Here is an 18,835-nt window from a genome sequence, read left to right as displayed (position 1 = left end):
ACCGGAACTCTTCTTTGAAGTGTTCCGGTACGTTTTTTTTTATTTTTTTTTAAATTTAATTAATTTTTTTAACTTTTTTTTTGCAGTGGTTCGAAGACGAGGTGCAAATGGTAGGATTCCAGTCCGCACGTTAGACCGGGGTGCATCTTCATCTACAGCTGAGCCGACTGGATATCCAGGAGGGCCGTACGATACGTCTCTTTTGGTGAAGTACGAGCATCATGTTGCTCGACATTTATGGATCGGTGAGGTAAGTAAACGGGCTATATTTGAAAATGAATAATAGTTGAATATTTTATATTTTGTTTTCTAATATGTGTTTTAATTGTTTTTAGGAAAGAGGTCCAAAGAAAGAGTTGAAGGTTGCTGGACATGGACTGAACTTGACTTCTAGGGTTCCATTGGCTCTTCCACCACAGATGGAGAGTTGGATATCTAGATCCGGTTGATGCAACCGCTGACCATACTCAACCTCATCACTAGCCCAGACAACTTCCATCCATAATGTGTCTATCGTCTTTTGCAGGCCATTCACCACATGTTGTTTGCATTTGGCACCAACGTTTTTGTTAATGTGAAATCTACATAGCAAATTAATCGAGCTGGGAAACACAATTTCAATTGCTTTCATCAAAGCAAGATCTCTATCTGTCAAAATCACTTGTGGACACATGTCTTTCTTCACAAACAACTCTTTTAATTTCTCCAATACCCAGCAAAAATTCTCTGTTTGCTCAGACTCCATATACGCAAATCCAACAGCAAAAGTCAACTCGGTCGATGTCATGCCAACAATTTCAAACAAAGGTTGTCTATATTTGTTTGTCTTGTAGGTGCTATCCATAACTAACACAATCGGAAAAATATTCAACAACTTAACTGAATCAGGATGTGCCCAAAATATCTCTCTCACCACTTCCGAGTCATCCTTTTTTCTACTCCAATAGACATAGTCTGCATCCTCAATAAGCTTAAACAGATGTTGTATCTCACTCCTAGGACCTCTTATCTCTTTTTGTATCACACTCTTATGCTTGTATACTTGCGTAATCCGAGTGACATTCTCAGGATATCGGTCTTGCAAGGAAAGCAATATGTGTCTAGGTGGTACATGTCTCTTTGCTAAATCAGCGACATGTTGCTTCTCATCTGTGGTCAACCTACCAATAAACAAATGACCTTCTAATCTATCAGGTAAACCATGATTATGTAACCCACATTTTACATCAATCTTCCAACCAGATCCATCTTTCGCCGGAGTCGACCTGATTTAAATGGGCATCCACATTTCATGGACGCACTTTGGATACCACTATCACTAATCTTGTGTTTCCCACCTTTATCACAACCAAATATTATTTTATTACTTCTCCCTCTCTTCCCCGTTTCAGTATCTGAACGACTGATAATAACAGTTACTTTATTATCGATTTCAACCTCTTTAATCCATCTGATAACCTCTTCTCGTGTACCAAATCTTTCCGTCGTCATAAACGCATCAGTAGTATCTACACATATTTGGGGAAGATTTTCCATTCCTGCAAATTAAAAAACAGATTAAAAAAATTTAAAAAAAAAAAAGGCGAACCGGAACACTTCATGAAAGAGTTCCGGAACACATATACTACAAACCGAAACACTTCTCCAAAGAATTCCGGTATGTATAAATTTGTTCACCGGAACTCTTTCAAGAAGTGTTCCGGTTTTGTAAAATTTTTCTGATTGAACCGGAACTCTTTCATGAAGTCTTCCGGTTCATTGTTTTGTGTGTTCCAGAAGTCATTCTTGAAGTCTTCCGGTTTGGGAAAAATACATACTGGAAGTCTTTTTGCAGGAGTTCCGGTGCGAGGGGTGTGAAAGTGTAATTTCTAAAATTTTCAACTGAATGGTAAAAATGAAATGGTAAATTGGTTAAAACCAATTAAGGGTAGAATGAGAATTTTTAAAATTTTGTAGGGGTATGAGGCTAACTGTAGGGGTACAAGGTAAAATTTTCGTCAAGTTCATGACCCAGGTCCATCCCCAATTCCCCCAATCCTCAAAAACCTTGAACCTGCGCAATCAATGGAATCAAATGGATAAAAGCTTGCAATTTTCAAAATTCAATCAAAACCTTCCAAATTCATTCATAAGATTCATTACATAATACAAATTACAAGGAAATTCGGACCAGATACAATCAGATCTCAAAACCCTAAAATTTTCTAAACCTAATCAAATCTATTTACAATCAATCAGATTCAAAAACTTCCTAAAACAATCAATCTAACTTAATTCTAAACCTAATCATAACTCTACAAATACCTAAATCTAAAACATAATTAAGGACGAAAAAATTAGAACCCTAAGCACACTATTGATTCTGCAACTCCCAAAACCCTCCATCCAAAGCTCCGATTTGAAGTGGTTAGGGTTTTACACTGAACCCCTAGCACACTTGAGCTCAAAGCCTCCATCACAAGCCATCACACGTCGCACACAAAGAATGAGCATAAGTTAGAAGAAGAAGGAAAAAAGATGGGAAGAAAATCAGAAAAGTATTAAGGAAAAAAAGAAATTCGTTACCTTTTTATTGATCGAAGAATCTCTTATCTATGTAGGTTGGTCACACGTGCCTTTTTGTTTGTCTTTGATTGCATGCTTGATATTGATGTTTGATTGGTCTAATTCTGTTTGAGGATCTATGAGTTATTTGTGTTTGATTTGTGTTTGGGATAGATTGTTTGTGTTTCAGGAAGGGTCAATTGCTGGTTTATGATTTTACTTAAGTAGGATAAGGGGTTTCTTAGTGGTCTTAGGGTTAAGATTCATTGCAATTAGGGTTAGGGTTCCTAGGGTTCATCTAGAGAACCCTAGGGTTCCTCACTTTGGGTTTTGGGTGCTAGGGTTCGTAGGGGTCACGAAGGTTTAAAGACTTAGTTAGTGTTCATAAGGAACCCATGTCTAGGGTTCATCTTAGGGTTAGGGTTCTTGGGAGGGCTTCTGGGTAAGGTTGAAGATCTAGGGAGTTAAGGTTAAATGTTTGAAGTTCCCAGATGAACTTCAAATAGGAACTGGAAAGGGACATTGGTTTGGGGTGGTGGTGATAATGAAGAAGAGTGGTCGGAGTTCATGGGTTCATCTAGAAAAAAGTATGAAATGAAGGGCTTATGAGGCCCTCTCGCTTATATACCTCCCGGGACACAGACACGTCACGCTGAAGTGTCACTCCTTCAACCAACCAATTGGCTAACTCAATCTATCCATTATGCACGCACGTACACCACGAGTCTCTGTTAACTTTGCATCCTGAGCACACATTCCACATACCTTACCAATAATTCAAAACAAAGGCCACGATCTCATCCTATCAGATCCATCAGGTCTGGATTTAGAGGTTCAGAGAGAGTCAACTGTTGACTCTCTCCATCGGTGGACTCCTTTACGCATTGGGCCTCAGACTCAGTTGAGCTTTTTGTCTTACTATTAGCACACCCCAATTATAAGCCTTTTACTAGTGTAGTTCAATTCACACCCCTGCATTTTTTTAATTATTTATTTTCTTTATTTTTGTTTCTTAATAAAAATTATTATTATGTTAATTAATATATGATTAATATTAGTAATTGATTTGATTAAGTTGATTAAAAAATTTTAAAATTAGTTGAAGCTTTTTATCTTATTATAATAATAAAAAAGTGAAATAGGAAAAAATATATAATCTAATTAGGGTTTTTTTTTATATTTTCATTGAGTTTTAGTCTAACAAGACTCATATATTGATTTGGTGCAAATCATATATCAATTATGATTTTCCTAAGAATATGTTGTTTTTATCTATTATTTTGTGTTATTTGACATAATTATCGACAAATATAAAAATACGACTAAAAATCAAGGAAGTTATGACTAAGTCTAAGGAAGTTAAGGAGGTAGAACAAAGAAATTAGGGGAAATCATGAATCAAAAGAGCATTTGGAAAGTCTAAGACACGTTCGGCCCAATTCAGGAACAACTACTACTACAAATAATATATTTTATAACAACATTTTCATCTTACGAATAAAAAAATTGAGATATAATATTTGTGTGAGGATACACACAATCCTTGTGAGTACGATAATTACACTCACCATATTGTAGGTTTTTGTTAGCACACTTACTACGACATTTTTTTCCGTCTAACAAAATAGCGTCATTGCTCAGGATTGTTGATAACTCTGACAAGAAAACAAAATACACGAAGAGTGTTATGGTGGGTCAGCTCTGATGAACTTATTCTGAATCATTCTCCTAGAGTGAAAAATCCTCCTCTTAAGTTTCCTCTGATCTCACCTTTTATTTAATCGAACGCTGTATCAATCCACAACGAAGAATGTTGTGGTGGGTCAGCTCTGATGGACTTATTCTTGATGGACCTATTCTTCCGTAAAATTTGTTTTATTTTAATTGTTGTTATTTTATCTCTATTTAGTTAATAAAGAGACCTATTATTCAGGTCCTAATTATTCTGTTTGTTAGACTACTAGTGGGTGAAAAAACCTAACGCCCATTTTCATTTGCAAAGGCTATTTAAGCCAAGTTTTTTCTTGAATAATTAATGAAGTGATTTCATCTCTCAGCAAATATTGAGTGCGTATTTTAGTGTGTGAACACAAGTTCTTACAAGTGGTATCAGAGCCTCACCAAGGGGCCTGATTTAGAGAGTGAGAAAAATGTCGAATGAAGGGTAAAATTTGTTGAGTATTCCTAAGTTCGATGGTGATTACAATCAATGGAGTATGCTGATGGAGAATTTACTTTGTTCCAAGGAGTGGTGGTATCTCATTGATCCAGGATATGCCGAGTGTGGCACAGATGTAGTGGAGAGTGATGTGGAAAAGAAGGCAAGACCAAATCTGAAACTAAAAGATCTGAAAGTCAAAAGTTATCTATTCGCAGCCATAGATAAGAGCATTCTGAAGACAATCCTGCAGAAAGACACATCTGCACAACTTTGGGAATCAATGAGAAGGAAATATCAAGGAAGTAAGAGGGTACAAAGAGCCCAATTGCAAGCTCTCAAAAGAGAATTTGAAATCCTGGAAATGAAAGAAGGAGAAACCATTGTTGAATATTTCTCCAGAGTCATGACGGTGGTAAACAACATGCGCAACAATGGAGAGCCCATGCAAGACATTCAAATCATGGAGAAAATTCCGCGGACTCTCACCGAGAGGTTCAATTACATAGTTGTCTTGATAGAGGAATCAAAAGACATAAACTGCCTCTCAGTTGATGAACTTCAAAGTTCACTCATTGTCCATGAACAAAAGTTCTGAAGAAGGATCGATGAAGAAGAGCATGTGCTACTCAAGAGGAGATAAGCGGAAGAGGAAGAGGCAGAAACACGTTTGGAGGATATCGAGGACCGGGACGAGGGAGACCATCACCAACTTACAAAGCAGCAATGAAGTGCTTCAAGTGTCACAAAAAAGGACACTTACGGTATGAATGTTCAGATTGGGAAAGAAGGGTCAGCTTTGCTGAATTAGAGCATGAAGATGAGCTGTTACTCATGGCATACGTTGAAGAAAAGAAAGCAACAAGAGAAGAAATATGGTGCTTGGACTTTGTATGTAGCAATCACATGAGTGGAAATAAGGAGTGGTTTACAGACTTGAATGAGGGCTTCAAGCAAACAGTGAAATTGGGAAATGATAGTCGTATTGCAGTGATAGGAATATGAAGTGTACGGTTATATATAGATGACATCGTTCAGGTAATCACCAATGTTTATTATATTCCTGAACTCAAGAATAATTTATTAAGTATTGGGCAGTTACAAGAAAAGGGGCTCACTGTATTGATTCAGAATGGCACCTGCAAGGTGTTTCATCCTAGTAGAGGACTAATCTAGCATTCAGATATGAGTGGAAATAGAATGTTCTATTTCTTGGCAAAGATGGTGTCAACTCTACCTAAATGTATGCAAGTTGAAGCTGATGATGAATCACGACTATGGCATTCACGGTTTGGACATCTTAACTACAAGGTACTCAGAACTCTTGCATATCGAGGAATGGTTGAAGGGATGCCTACTATGAAAACTCAATAGAAGCTGTGCACACATTGTCTCATCGGGAAGCAACACCGAGATCCCATTCCTAAAAGAAATCTCTGGAGAGCAACACATAAATTGCAGCTTGTTCACTCATACATTTGTGGTCCTATTAGCCCAATTTCCAACAGCAATAAGAGGTATATCCCAAGTGTTTGAGAACGGATAGAGGAGGTGAGTATAACTGAAAGGAGTTTACAGACTTTTGCAACACTCATGGGATCACTCGACAACTAACGGCAGCATACACTCCCCAATAAAATGGTGTTACTGAGTGGAAGAACCGGACGATCATGAATATGGTGCAGTCCATGTTGTTTGAGAAACAAATGCCGAAGGAATTCTGGGCTGACGCAACAAATTGCTCGATTCACATTCTTAATACATGTCCAACAACAACTCTAGAAAACATGACTCCACAAGAAGCATGGACTGGCTGCAAACCAAGAGTGGGTCACTTCCGAGTGTTCGGATGTCTTGCTCATGTACATGTTCCAGATCAGAAAAGAATAAAGATAGATGACAAAAGTAAATCACACATTTTTCTTGGTGTGAGCAAGGAGTCCAAAGCATACAAACTCTTTGATCCTATTACCAAGAAAATAACAATCAACAGAGATGTAAAATTTGAAGAAAATGCATACTGGAAGTGGGAACAAAGCAAAGGAGAAGTGAAATAAGATGTACTGGACTAAGAAGATAAAAATTCAGATGCTAATAAAGAGTTAGAGTTAGAAGAAGACTCTGATTCTAACAATACAAGTAACACAATATCGCAAACAAGAGGAAACTCCTCCACAACCTCATCAGGTGGAAGCGAACCAAGCTCACCTAAAGGAAGATCTCAAAGAGCTCCTGCGTGGATGTCAGAATACACAACTGAGAAGGAATTTTAGAGGAGGAAGAAGAAGCAATGATGATGATAGTAGAAGAAGATCCAGTCACATACAATAAAGTTGTGAAAGAAAAAAAATAGAGAGATGCGATGGCTAAAGAGATTGATTCGATAGAGAAAAATGGCACATGGAGACTCACAACCTTACCAAGTGAAGTCAAAGCTATTGAAGTTACATGGGTTTTTAAAACCAAGATTAACGAGCATGGTAATGTAGAGAAACACAAATCTAGGTTGGTGGCCAAAGGATATGCGCAATAATATGGGATTGACTACACATAGGTGTTTGCTCCGGTGGCTCGTCTTGATACAATAATACCTTTTCTGGAAACTGCAGCTCAAAACAAGTGGGAAATATACCAGTTAGATATCAAGAGTGCATTCCTTCAAGGAGAACTTAAGAAAAAGGTGTATGTACAACAACCTACTGGCTTTGAGAAGAAGGGACAAGAAGAAAAGGTATATAAGCTAAATAAAGCTTTATACGGACTGAAACAGGCTCCGCGAGCATGATACAGCCGCATAGAATCGTACTTTGTTCGAGAGGGCTTCGAAAGGTGTGCTTCTGAACATACACTCTTTACAACAGAAAATGAGGGAGGTAAATTCCTAATTGTCAGTCTTTACGTTGATGATTTGATTTATACTGGGAATAATAAAAGTATTTGTGAGGAATTTAAGATGTCAATGATGCATGAATTTGACATGTCTGATTTGGGAAAGATGAGATATTTTCTTGGCATGGAAGTTATACAGAATTCAAAGGGGATATTCATGTGTCAAAGAAAGTATGCGAGAGAAGTGCTGGCAAGGTTTGGCATGTCTGATAGCAAACCAGTTGGAAATCCTATTGTGCCAGGCACAAGGCTTTCCAAGGATGAGAAGGGAACCAAGATCGACTCAACCATGTTCAAGCAAGTTGTTGGAAGTTTGATGTACTTGACAGCAACGAGACCAGACATTATGTTTGGAGTGAGTTTGATTAGCTAATATATGTCATCTTCAACTGAGGAGCATTAATGTGCAGCAAAGAGGATATTAAGATACATCAATGGCACAATTGAAATGGGAATTCTTTACAAAGGAGCAAGCATCACATAATTGGTGGCATACACGAACAGTGACTTTGTAGGAGATCTTAATGACAAGAAAAGTACTTCTGGTTTTGTATTTCTTCTTGCAGGAAGTGCAGTTTCTTGGGCATCAAAGAAGCAGCATGTGGTTACATTATCTACCACTGAGGTTGAGTATATTGTCGCGGCTTCTTGCGCATGTCAATACATTTGGATTACGAGGTTACTCGGAAAACTTAGGCATAAAGGAGAAGAAGGCAGCCTAATGTACTATGATAACAGTTCAACAATAGAATTGTCAAAGCACTTCGTGTTCCATGGAAAGAGTAAACACATAGATTTGAAATTTCATTTTTTTAGAGACTTGGTGAATGAAGGAACTGTGAAATTGAAGTACTGTAATACCCAGAATCAAATTACAGATATTATAACAAAACCATTGAAGAAAGAACAATTTATCAAGCTACGGGAGATGCTGGGGCTGATGTCTGCAATAGAAGTAAGCTGATTTACTTACAGTATTCAGCTTAAAGGAGGGATTTATGGACTTATTCTTGATGGACCTATTCTTCCGTAAAATTTGTTTTATTTTAATTGTTGCTATTTTATCTCTGTTTAGTTAATAAAGAGACTTATTATTCAGGTCTTAATTATTCTGTTTCTTAGACTACTAGTGGGTGAAAAACCCTAACGCCCCTTTTCATTTGTAAAGGCTATTTAAGCCAAGTTTTTCCTTGAATAATTAATGAAGTGATTTCATCTCTCAATAAATATTGAGTGCGTATTTTAGTGTGTGAACACAAGTTCTTACAAGCTCAAGGGAAAGTTATTCAGTTGTTTTCCCTCCACGCTCTCTTCTAGAACTATAGTTGCATTGTCCTCTAGGGTTGGGGAATGTAGCGGTAAATTCATGACCATCAAGCTATGGATAAGCTAGACCTCAATTAAACCAGAGTCGCCACCGCGCTTTTATTGTTTCCAAGGGAAAAGGGAACAAAACCCAAAAATAAGAAGTTTTCAAATCAAAACTAATAAAATGTCAGAGATTACAGGTAAGGGGGTTGGTTACACAGAGGGAAGGTGTTAGCACCCAAAGTGTCATAGGTACTCCTAGGGAGCCCTTTCTTGTGTGCATATGTGTTTTTGTATAAAATGATGTTTGCAATAAATAGAGTGGAGAGATGAGAAAGAATTCATTAATTATATTTTTGTGTTTGACAAGACCTTCGGACTTGTGCCTATGTACCAACATAAAAATGAGGGATCAAAACCTCGTAGTTCGTGGTATCAATTTCAAAGTGAATGAATTGCTTTTTAACAAAATTTTAAGTTTAACAAAGGCACAAATGGCCTAAAAATGGTTTGAATGAGTGTTAGTTATTTTTGTCTTTTGAAATTTTAAGTCAAATATAGTTAAGTTCATTTATAAGTTTGATTAAGAAAAGAGTTTAAAAATTCAACGACATAAGGCCAAAGTTTCTAATTTGCAAAATGGTCTAAGTTTTAGAAAACAAACACAAGCAAAGAAGATTTTAAAAGGAGTGAGAGATTTTGAAATTAAAGAAGTGGGGAGGAGATGAAGAGACTAATCCTAAGCAAAAAATTAAAAGTTAAGAGTTGAAAAGATCTGACCAATGGGCTGCAATCCAATAGACGAGAATGTCATATAGAAACCCAAATTTCCCTAGGACTTTAGAAACAGGCAATATCAATACACAAATAGCAAGGTGAAGAGCAAGGCATAAAATAAAGATAACTACATCCAAGCTTAGCAACTCCATGATCCTTCTTCATAATTCCCCATGTATCATATGGCTTTAAAGAGGAGCATTAAACACAGGTTCAAAATAACAACTTCAATATGATCATGTTGTAGATGAACTCAAATGGATCTTCAATATTGTATCAGATGAAAATTCACTTCACAAGCACTTGATTTCATGAAAGTTGGCATTGGCCAAGTCCTTTTGTATATGGAGTGTTGCCTAATTCTAAGTCCAATGTCTCAGATCAATCCAACAGTCCACACAAAAATGTTTTTTTAGGATTTTTGTTCTTATTATGTTCATTAAGGTCAAAATTGGGATCTTACAGGAAAGAGCTCTTGTGTTGCTTTAGAATCATATAGAGGCAAGGCTCGCTATGAGCGTTGCCTTTGGTGTGCCTCTTGCTTCCTTTTGTGACAAGGCCACCTTTGTGACTCTTGGGACTATCTTACCATTGCTCTTGACGCACAACCTTCTTCCTGGGTACGAGAGCTTTCCTCTCAGCTAATGGGATGAACAATATTTTTTAAGCAAAAAGGAAAAAGAAAGTTATAAGTAACCAGGAGAATGAATAATCCTAAAAAACTGAGGGTCACTATGATCTTAAACTTACACATATATGTATCTGTCTTGTTGTCTATCCCCAAATCTAATACAATCATGATAGGAGAGTTCATAATCTTAAATTCTCCAATAGTTGAACCACCACCCTCTCAGTAGGGCTAAGGTAGTTAAAGTTAGAGCTAACGATCTCCACCGGATTCTCTATCCAAATTAGAGGGAAGCGATAAACATCATTCGTCCTAGTTGTCACCACGGAGGCGATAACTTGCCTCCTAACTCTCTCGAATCTTCCTTTCTCGATTTTTATAATTGTTGGAATGGGGCTTGAACATTTCAGCCGTACCAAAACTATGGGCCCGTTTGTTTTGGCTTTTTTTTTAAATGATTTTTATAGTGTTACATATTTTAGTGTAAAAAAAATTTACAAAGAAACTTTTCATAAAAGCTTCAAATGAAAATTTGGTTTGAATAGTTATTCTTAAAATGTTATTTTAGGTATTTCATCATTTTATCGAAACTTTTTTTGGATATCAAATTTGAAGGAGAATTGCGGTCCAAAACGCAGCGGAAATTAAAATTTTCTCCTTTAGAGATCCTTACGAATGGTCATGATCAGTGATAGAATATTTACCTCTTGTGACGATTGAAACCTTTGGTGCAGATCTCTTGTGACGATCAAAACCTTTGATGCAGATCCACGGAGCGATCACGAACGTTGAACGATGACAACGTCTCTACTCAGTCCACACGAACGGATTCCTTCAATCTCAGTGCTAGCTGGTACGAATGAAGGCTTTGAGTGAGTGAGAGAGAGAGAGAGAGAGAGAGAGAGAGAAAACGAAAAAATGCAACCGCAATGAATGCTTCTGCACAAGGTATCTATTTATAGAACCACTTGTGTGGGCTTCAAGCTAAAAGCCCACTTAAGTGTATTTTGGCCCATATCTTATAATATGCCCAAAATCACTTAAGCCCATGGTACCTTACCATATTTCGTATTCTACTCAAGTACACCGTACCTTAAGATGTTCTATAATTCACTTAAGGGCACCGTACCTTACGGTATTCCTTAGTTACTCTATCTCTCATCAATCCGTCCTTTGTGTGTGACCCTGTAGGTTTTCGCGACGTTGGCAATTATATTAAATCACGCATTTAACATAATAAACAGTGACCGGTATCTAGCAACACATCACTGCTACCCAAGACACGAAAATGTCGTGTGATCTGACAAAACCTTCTGTGATATTACTTATGTGTATAGTTACCCTTTTGCCCTTATGTCTATATTGAACACAAGACATAGACCGTGTCATCCTTGTCCAGTTCAATATTGGGCCCATAGACATTTATCCTGTTATGCAGGATGGGCAAATTCCATCTAGGTCACTCATGTCCCTCAGCATACTTCGTGGAGTACCCATCAACTGTCTTTATGGTTATCCAGTTACGGACAACGTTGGATCAACAATAAAGCACTCGACTCAACATCTAGGGTCCATAGTGGTTTCAGGTCGAAGAGTGGTATACACCATTATCACCATGAGAATAACTTATGACACTTTGCATAACTTTTTATATAGTATTCTCATAGCGGGTCAATCCGGTATAAATATTACTCTTAACATTCATACATATGTTTAAGACTTGATAACTCTTTATCCATGATCCATGAGATGTGATCATCAGTCTACAAACATAATAGTCTTAATGCTTTAATGTTATCCCACTTCACACTAAAGCTCGACTACGGATACTTTAAGAATAGTGTCCTTATGTTTAATGTGTTCTCATGATTAAGTCACACTTAATACATTAAACGGACTATCTATTCCAGAGACTTTATTAATCAACCATAATAAATAAAATGCCTTTTATTATTAATAAATAATTCGATACAAGTACCAAAAAGTATTGGCCTCTAGGGCTTACACCAACAAAATTTTCAAAAACTCACTTAATTTTGAAGTTATTTCAAATAGCTTTTCATAAAAATCATTTTTAAGATACAACTTTTTGAAAAAATTGTGATTTTGATTATGTTTTGATGTTCAATAATGTATATTTATGTTATAGAATGAATAATTCAATCTTTTAATTTATAAAAAACAAATTTAGAAAAACTTATAATATTTTGAAAAACATTTTTGTATAATCCATTTTCAAAAATACAAAAAAAAAAAATTATTTTTTTAAAGTTAAAACAAACTGACCATATATCTTTTCCAATATTTATCACCAATGTGATTTTGAGAAATAGAAAAAGTTCATCTATTAGTAGCACGATCTAAAATGGGCCACTTTAGGATTCCCACTAACTATTACCATTTAGACCGTATGCATGTGATTCTCAAAACGATGATGTATAGGAAATAGGAAACTAATTTGGTATATATTCAGTGGGCAAAATGATAAAAAGATGATGACACTATACAATAAAATACCATAATACACCATATTATTCAACCCACGAAGAAAAGTATATTGATTCCAAAATTGTTTATTGAGTGGTGATGTAGCAGTTAATCAATATTCAAACCTTACTAGTTCCTATATATATATGTGAACTCAGTTTCGAGATTTCAAAACATAAGCAACAAGCAAACAAACATCACTACAAAACCAAACAACACACAGTTTTTTGCAATGGCCTCTGCTCAGTGCTACAAATCCTGTGAACAAAGCTGCCAGCACAAAAACAACTACCACCAGCAGCAGCAACATAGCTCAATCGGACATAAGGTAACTGACTTCTACAAAGGACACCATAATGATGGAACCAATTCCCAATGCTATAGCCAAACCGAGGTGATTTATCAACCTGGACATGCTTCCAAATATCAAAGTAACACATGCAACCAAACACGCTACAATCACACCGCTACTGGCCCCACCATTGTTACCGGCACCACTGCGGCAAAATGTCAAGGGAGAAATAGGAGGGAGAGGAGAAACATGTTCCAGAGGATGAAGGATGGTATATCAGGTCACAGCAGTGACAGTGGCAGTAGCAGTGATGAATGTGACAGCGACAACGAAAACCGTCGCCACAGGAAGGCAAGTATATGCATTATTATTGATGCAAAAATTTGAAGATTATATTTACTTGTCTTTAATTTTTCAATAGTTCGAATTTTTATGGTGTATATATTTTTCTGGTGAAACTTTGTTTTGCAGTACTGCAACTGAGAAGCTGCTGCACTAATAATAATAAATTGGAGTTTGAGGATTGAAGTTTGTGGTGATTGCTGGAAAGTTTGAATAAATTAGCTACGTTAAAGTATAAAACTGTAGCAAAAAATAATACTAATAAAAAGTATCTTTAAAATAAAAATGAATGTAATTTTATTTGTGAAATTAAGCCAATGTAATTTGGTTATGATCATGTCTGAGTTTGAGACCTAATTGTTATGTATATGAATAAAACGGTATTTTGATGGTTATAATTAGTTCTTTTCTTATTAATCTTTTCCTTTTGTAATGTGGTGTCTATATTATATCCAAATTAGCAGTAATCAATAGATGTGTTACAGATGTGTTCGGAAAAAAAAACTTTAGCACGTGTCACAACCGCTGGACGCCTCATGTGTGTGGCATTGCTAGCCAATAAAACTCATTCTTCATAATTTGAAATAGAAAATATTTTAGATATATCCATGAAACTCCACACTACCTTCAAATTGATGTTGTATTTATTAATCAACCACATTGTTTCTCTCTTTGATCTTGAACTAATCTTCAATCAATTTTATTAAGTATAAGCCATGCTTCAGTAGAGATCTAGATAATGACATGTTGAAGATATTCACCAAATTTTCATTTAAAGCAAACTTCCTAATCATGTCTCATTTTATTCAATTATGTCTCTGTTAGAATCGATCTTGATAGAATAAGATTCAATTGTTTTCTCAATTGATTCAAGATTCTCGTTTCTCACTCTTCACTCGAGTTATTCAACCACACCTTGGTTCCAAGACTATTCCGCCGCACAAAGATTTGAAGAGATGAGATAATTTCATGCAATGACGGACTATCATCAACACTGTATTGCAGAACGGAAGAATAATATGTTGATTTGCTTCATCTGTAGAGAACCAGGTCACATTAGTACTCAGTGCCAAAATCAAAGAAAGTCCAATCTGGAGGGAAAATTTTTGCTTTGAGTAGAGCAGTACTAGATCTGATAACTTGATTTGAGGTACGTGATTTATTAATTGTGTTTTTCTTATTGTTATGATTGACACGGGTGCGACACATTCGCTCATGTCTCTTGATTGTACTATAAAGTTGAATCTTGAAGTGTCTTCCATGGTTGGAGTATGGTCATTGATACCCCAGCTAATAGTTTGGCGACTACTTTGTGGGTTTGTCTGAATTTCCCTTTGACTATCTATGGTAAGGACTTTGGTATTGACTTAGTCTGCTTACCTTTGAGTCAACTTGATGTTATCCTGGGCATGAAATGATTGGAGTTCAACCATGTTCATATCAACTATTTCGACAAGTTCGTGATGTTTTCAGAGTTCGAAAAAGGTGAAGATCTGATGTTTATGTCTGTTAAGCAAGTTAAGGAGTCCTTGAAGGATGACACTCGAGTGTTTATGATCGCTTCTTTGAACGATGAAAGCAAAGTTACGATTGGTGATTTACCAGTAGTGTGTGATTTTCGGGAGGTGTTCTTTGATGATATTAGTGATTTACCGCCGGAGCATGAGGTTGAGTTTGCCATAGACTTAGTACCTGGTACTAGTCTTGTGTCGATGGAACCTTATAGAATATCGGCTTCAGAGCTGAGTGAATTAAAGAAACAATTAGAGGATATGCTTGAGAAGAAGTTTGTTTGACCTAGTGTTTCATTGTAGGGAGCACCTGTGTTGTTGGCTAAGAACAACAATGATAGCATGAGGTTATGTGTTGATTATCTACAATTGAATAAGGTTACTATCAAGAATAAGTATCCTTTTTCGAGAGTTGATGACTTAATGGATTAGTTAGTTGGTGATTGCATGTTCAGTAAGATTGATTTGCGATAAGGTTATCCTCAGATTCGTGTGAAGCCAAAAGATATTCTGGAGAATTTGTTTAGAACATGATATGGTCACTACGAGTACTCAATGATGTCGTTCAGTATGTCTAATGTGCAAGGTGTATTCGTGGAGTATATAATAGGATCTTCCATCCCTACTTGGATCAGTTAATGGTTGTGTTCATCGATGATATTTTGGTTTATTTCAAGTTAGAGGAAGAGCATGTGAAACATGTGAGAGTTATGTTATAGACTTTGCAAGAGTAGAAGTTGTATGTCAAGTTATCCAAGTGTGATTTTTGGCTGAAAGAAGTGGGTTTTCTTGATCATGTAATTTCGAGTGGTGGTATAGTAGTTGATCAGTCAAAGGATGATGTCGTGTTGCAGTGGGAAACTCCTAAGTCTGTTACAAAGATTAAAAGTTTTCTAGGTTTGGCTGGTTACTACAGAAGGTTTATTGAAGGATTTTAAAGTTAGTTTTAACTTTGACTCAGTTGACTCAAAAGGGCCAAGCTTATGTGTGGGATGTTCAGTGTGAAGAGAGTTTTCAGGAGCTCAAGAAAAAGTTGATGTCAACGCCTATTTTGATTCTGTCGAGTCCATATGAACCATTTGTTATGTATTGTGATGCTTCTAATATGGGTTTAGGTGGTGTGTTTATGCAGAATGGTCAGGTTGTGGCTTATGTTTCGAGACAATTGAATGTTCATGAAAGCAATTATGCTACCCATGATTTGGAGTTAGCATTCATTGTGTTTGCGCTTAAAGTTTGGAGACATTATCTATTTGACTCTATATTTGAAGTGTTCAGTTATCATAAGATTTTGAAGTATTTATTCAATCAGAAGGAACTGAATATGAGACGGGGGAGATGGATGGAATTTTTGAAGGACTATGATTTTGGTTTGAGTTACTATCCTGGTAAAGCCAATATCGTAGTAGATGCTTTGAGTATGAAGTCTTTGCATATGTCGACGCTTATGGTTTGAGAATTGGATTTGATTGAACAGTTCAAAGATCTTAGTTTGTTGTGCAAGATGACTCATAACAATGTGAAGTTGGGTATGCTGAAGTTAACTAGTGGTATTCTTGAAGAGACCAGAGAATTGGTTCGTTAAATTACTTACATGTAATTAAACACACACACACACACATAGGTCGCCGCTTAGGTTGCATATAATATTTATATTATTTTGCTTATAGTTGCATGATTCTAGGTTTTCATGAATTCATAGCTTTTAATCTTGTAAAAATTTAGGTCTAATTAGGTTGAATTTTCCAAAATATCTCTTTGTTGATTACTCAATTAAATTGTGATTATAGATTGTTCAAAGATTGATTAATCCAAAATATTTCTAATTTTTAATTGAATTGTTGAAGGTTAATCTGTATATTGCACTTTCATTATCTTCATCTTGTTGTTATTTATATCATTATGCACAGGTCTTTCAATTGCGTAAAACTATTTTAAAATCGAGTTTCACCATTTGAGCTTCTGCAAAAGCAACTTTGGTCTTAGTATTAATTAAATGGAACTAGTTTATTCAACCCTCCTTCTAGAAATTTTACCACCATATTAAACCAACATCCCTTGAGTCCTGGAGTTTCCTCATGTTTGATGAGGGTTTCCCCTTATGTACTTTTTCAAGTGGCCCTCTTAGATATGCCGTTAAATCCCTCACTTGAGATGGTAGCAATCATAAGTGTGATGATCCTTCGTCTTGTGGTATTTGCACCATCTGCTCGGTTCAGGTTCCATCGTCTCTAACTTGGGAGTCGAAAGAGGTTGAATGTCGTGGGTGTGGAGGACTTAATGCCATATCTTATTTCGGAGAGTGTTGAGAAGCATGAAGTTATATTTAGGTCTCCCACTATGTTTAAAGGTCGCTATATTCCTCATAGGTGAGGTTTAATGGGTTCATCATTTTTGCTACGATGAATTGGATCACTAGGAGAAACAAATTTTTGATGTCCTTGACTTTTGTCTCCACAATGCTCTCTTACCCTTTGATGTAAAATTCGGCATGTGCCTTGATTTTATTCACGAAGATGGCGGGTTACTCGGCAAGAGACTTGCTGAAATTCTTGGCTCTTAAAACATTTTGGAATACTCCCACTAACATATCTTGGTTTGGATGTATCACTTGATAATTGCCTTGTTGAAATGGGTTGGGTATTCACTTAATGGTTTGAAGTTTACTTATCGAACATTGAACATGCTAGTAGTTGAAAGCTTTCGGTAATTACCCGGTGAAAACTTATGAACCAGTTTTTGAAAGATCTTAATAGCTGGTACTAAAAGACATGAGAGGTTCATAAACCACCTCAATGTCGCCTCCTTGAAAGTACTAGACAAGAGCTTTCACTTCAAGCAGTCAGGAATTTGTACTCGGGGTTGCTCTTCCCATCAAAATTCACTAGTGATTGCGGTTTGAAGTTTTCTAGCACATGAGCGACCCGAATCTCGTCGGATAAAGTATGAGAGACTAACACCCCCTCTTTAACCTGGATGTCTTCATGATGTCATTCTTGAAGGGTCAATACGTTCTCCTGCAAATCTTATTTGAAATAGTGTAAGTCTTCCATAGTAACCCATGTCTCTACTAAGGCCTCGTTGTTCCAATTGTTAGTGATGAAAGTTATTGTTATGCCTCTCCATATCACAATGTTAAATAAGATGACTTAGGCGAATGGGAATCAGAAGTAAGTGTGGCCTTTGCTAGTTTTACCAAGGCCCCGTGATGATTGTCAATTGTACTTGCAAGAAATATAAACAGAATGATCCTGCTTACAAGGAGGACCACAAGAAGGTTTGTACATACTTATTATGAAAAATTAGTGAATGATCTTATAATCCTAGAGGTTTAGATATTTGTAGATTGAGTTATGGGCCAAATCATAGGAAGGAAACAATTTTCCCTCAACAACCTAACGAGTACGTGGGAGTAGCGAAGGAGCGCTTCTTCCTTCTAGATTGGAGGAACAATTTCCTCTTTTGCAAGCATGGCAAAAAACGGCTAAGTTCAAGATACCTCATCTGATACACATTGGATAAATGGACTTGTAATAACATGAACTCGGATCGGGCAACCCAAGCCATAGTAAGAGGATCCCATATTGCCTGTCGGGTTCCTCTAACGGTCATTTCACTACTAAGGTGTGTTTTCTTAAATCATGGGGTGCTCCTCTCAAAGGCCAAATAAAGTTATAATTTCTATAAAAAAAATATTAAAGACGTACCGGATCTATAACATTGATTCTTGTTGTCACTTCTTGATTTTTTTATCTGAATTATTCTTGTTAGAAATTTCGGAAAGATTAAAGGGATCCAGGCTTGAATCGTGAACGCAACACTTTCCTTATAGTATTTCAAGCACTCTCGATTGTCTTAGAGTTCTGATGCAGGAATACCCAGGATAATTCAGCTTTATC

The 18,835-nt window shown here is 36.5% G+C and overlaps 1 protein-coding gene across 5 annotated transcripts in view; it reads left to right on the top strand.

Moving 5' to 3' along the window:
* The window catches only part of LOC127108234 (uncharacterized), a 77,825-nt gene that overhangs the window by 13,647 nt on the left and 45,343 nt on the right, over nt 1-18,835 (top strand). The window contains exons 2-3 of one of the 5 annotated variants that reach the window (XM_051045666.1): nt 13,364-13,434; nt 13,555-13,823. The exons of the other annotated variants lie outside the window; for them this stretch is intronic. Coding sequence (XP_050901623.1) covers nt 13,364-13,434; nt 13,555-13,566 — 83 coding nt within the window. The 3' untranslated portion in view covers nt 13,567-13,823. Of the gene's footprint in view, nt 1-13,363; nt 13,435-13,554; nt 13,824-18,835 lie in introns of those variants that run through there. 5 annotated transcript variants of the gene reach the window in all.

The sequence above is a fragment of the Lathyrus oleraceus genome, chromosome 7, assembly GCF_024323335.1.
Source record: "Lathyrus oleraceus cultivar Zhongwan6 chromosome 7, CAAS_Psat_ZW6_1.0, whole genome shotgun sequence".
In the NCBI taxonomy this organism is placed as follows: Eukaryota; Viridiplantae; Streptophyta; class Magnoliopsida; order Fabales; family Fabaceae; genus Lathyrus; species Lathyrus oleraceus.
This window is presented reverse-complemented; position numbering and strand designations above follow the sequence as displayed.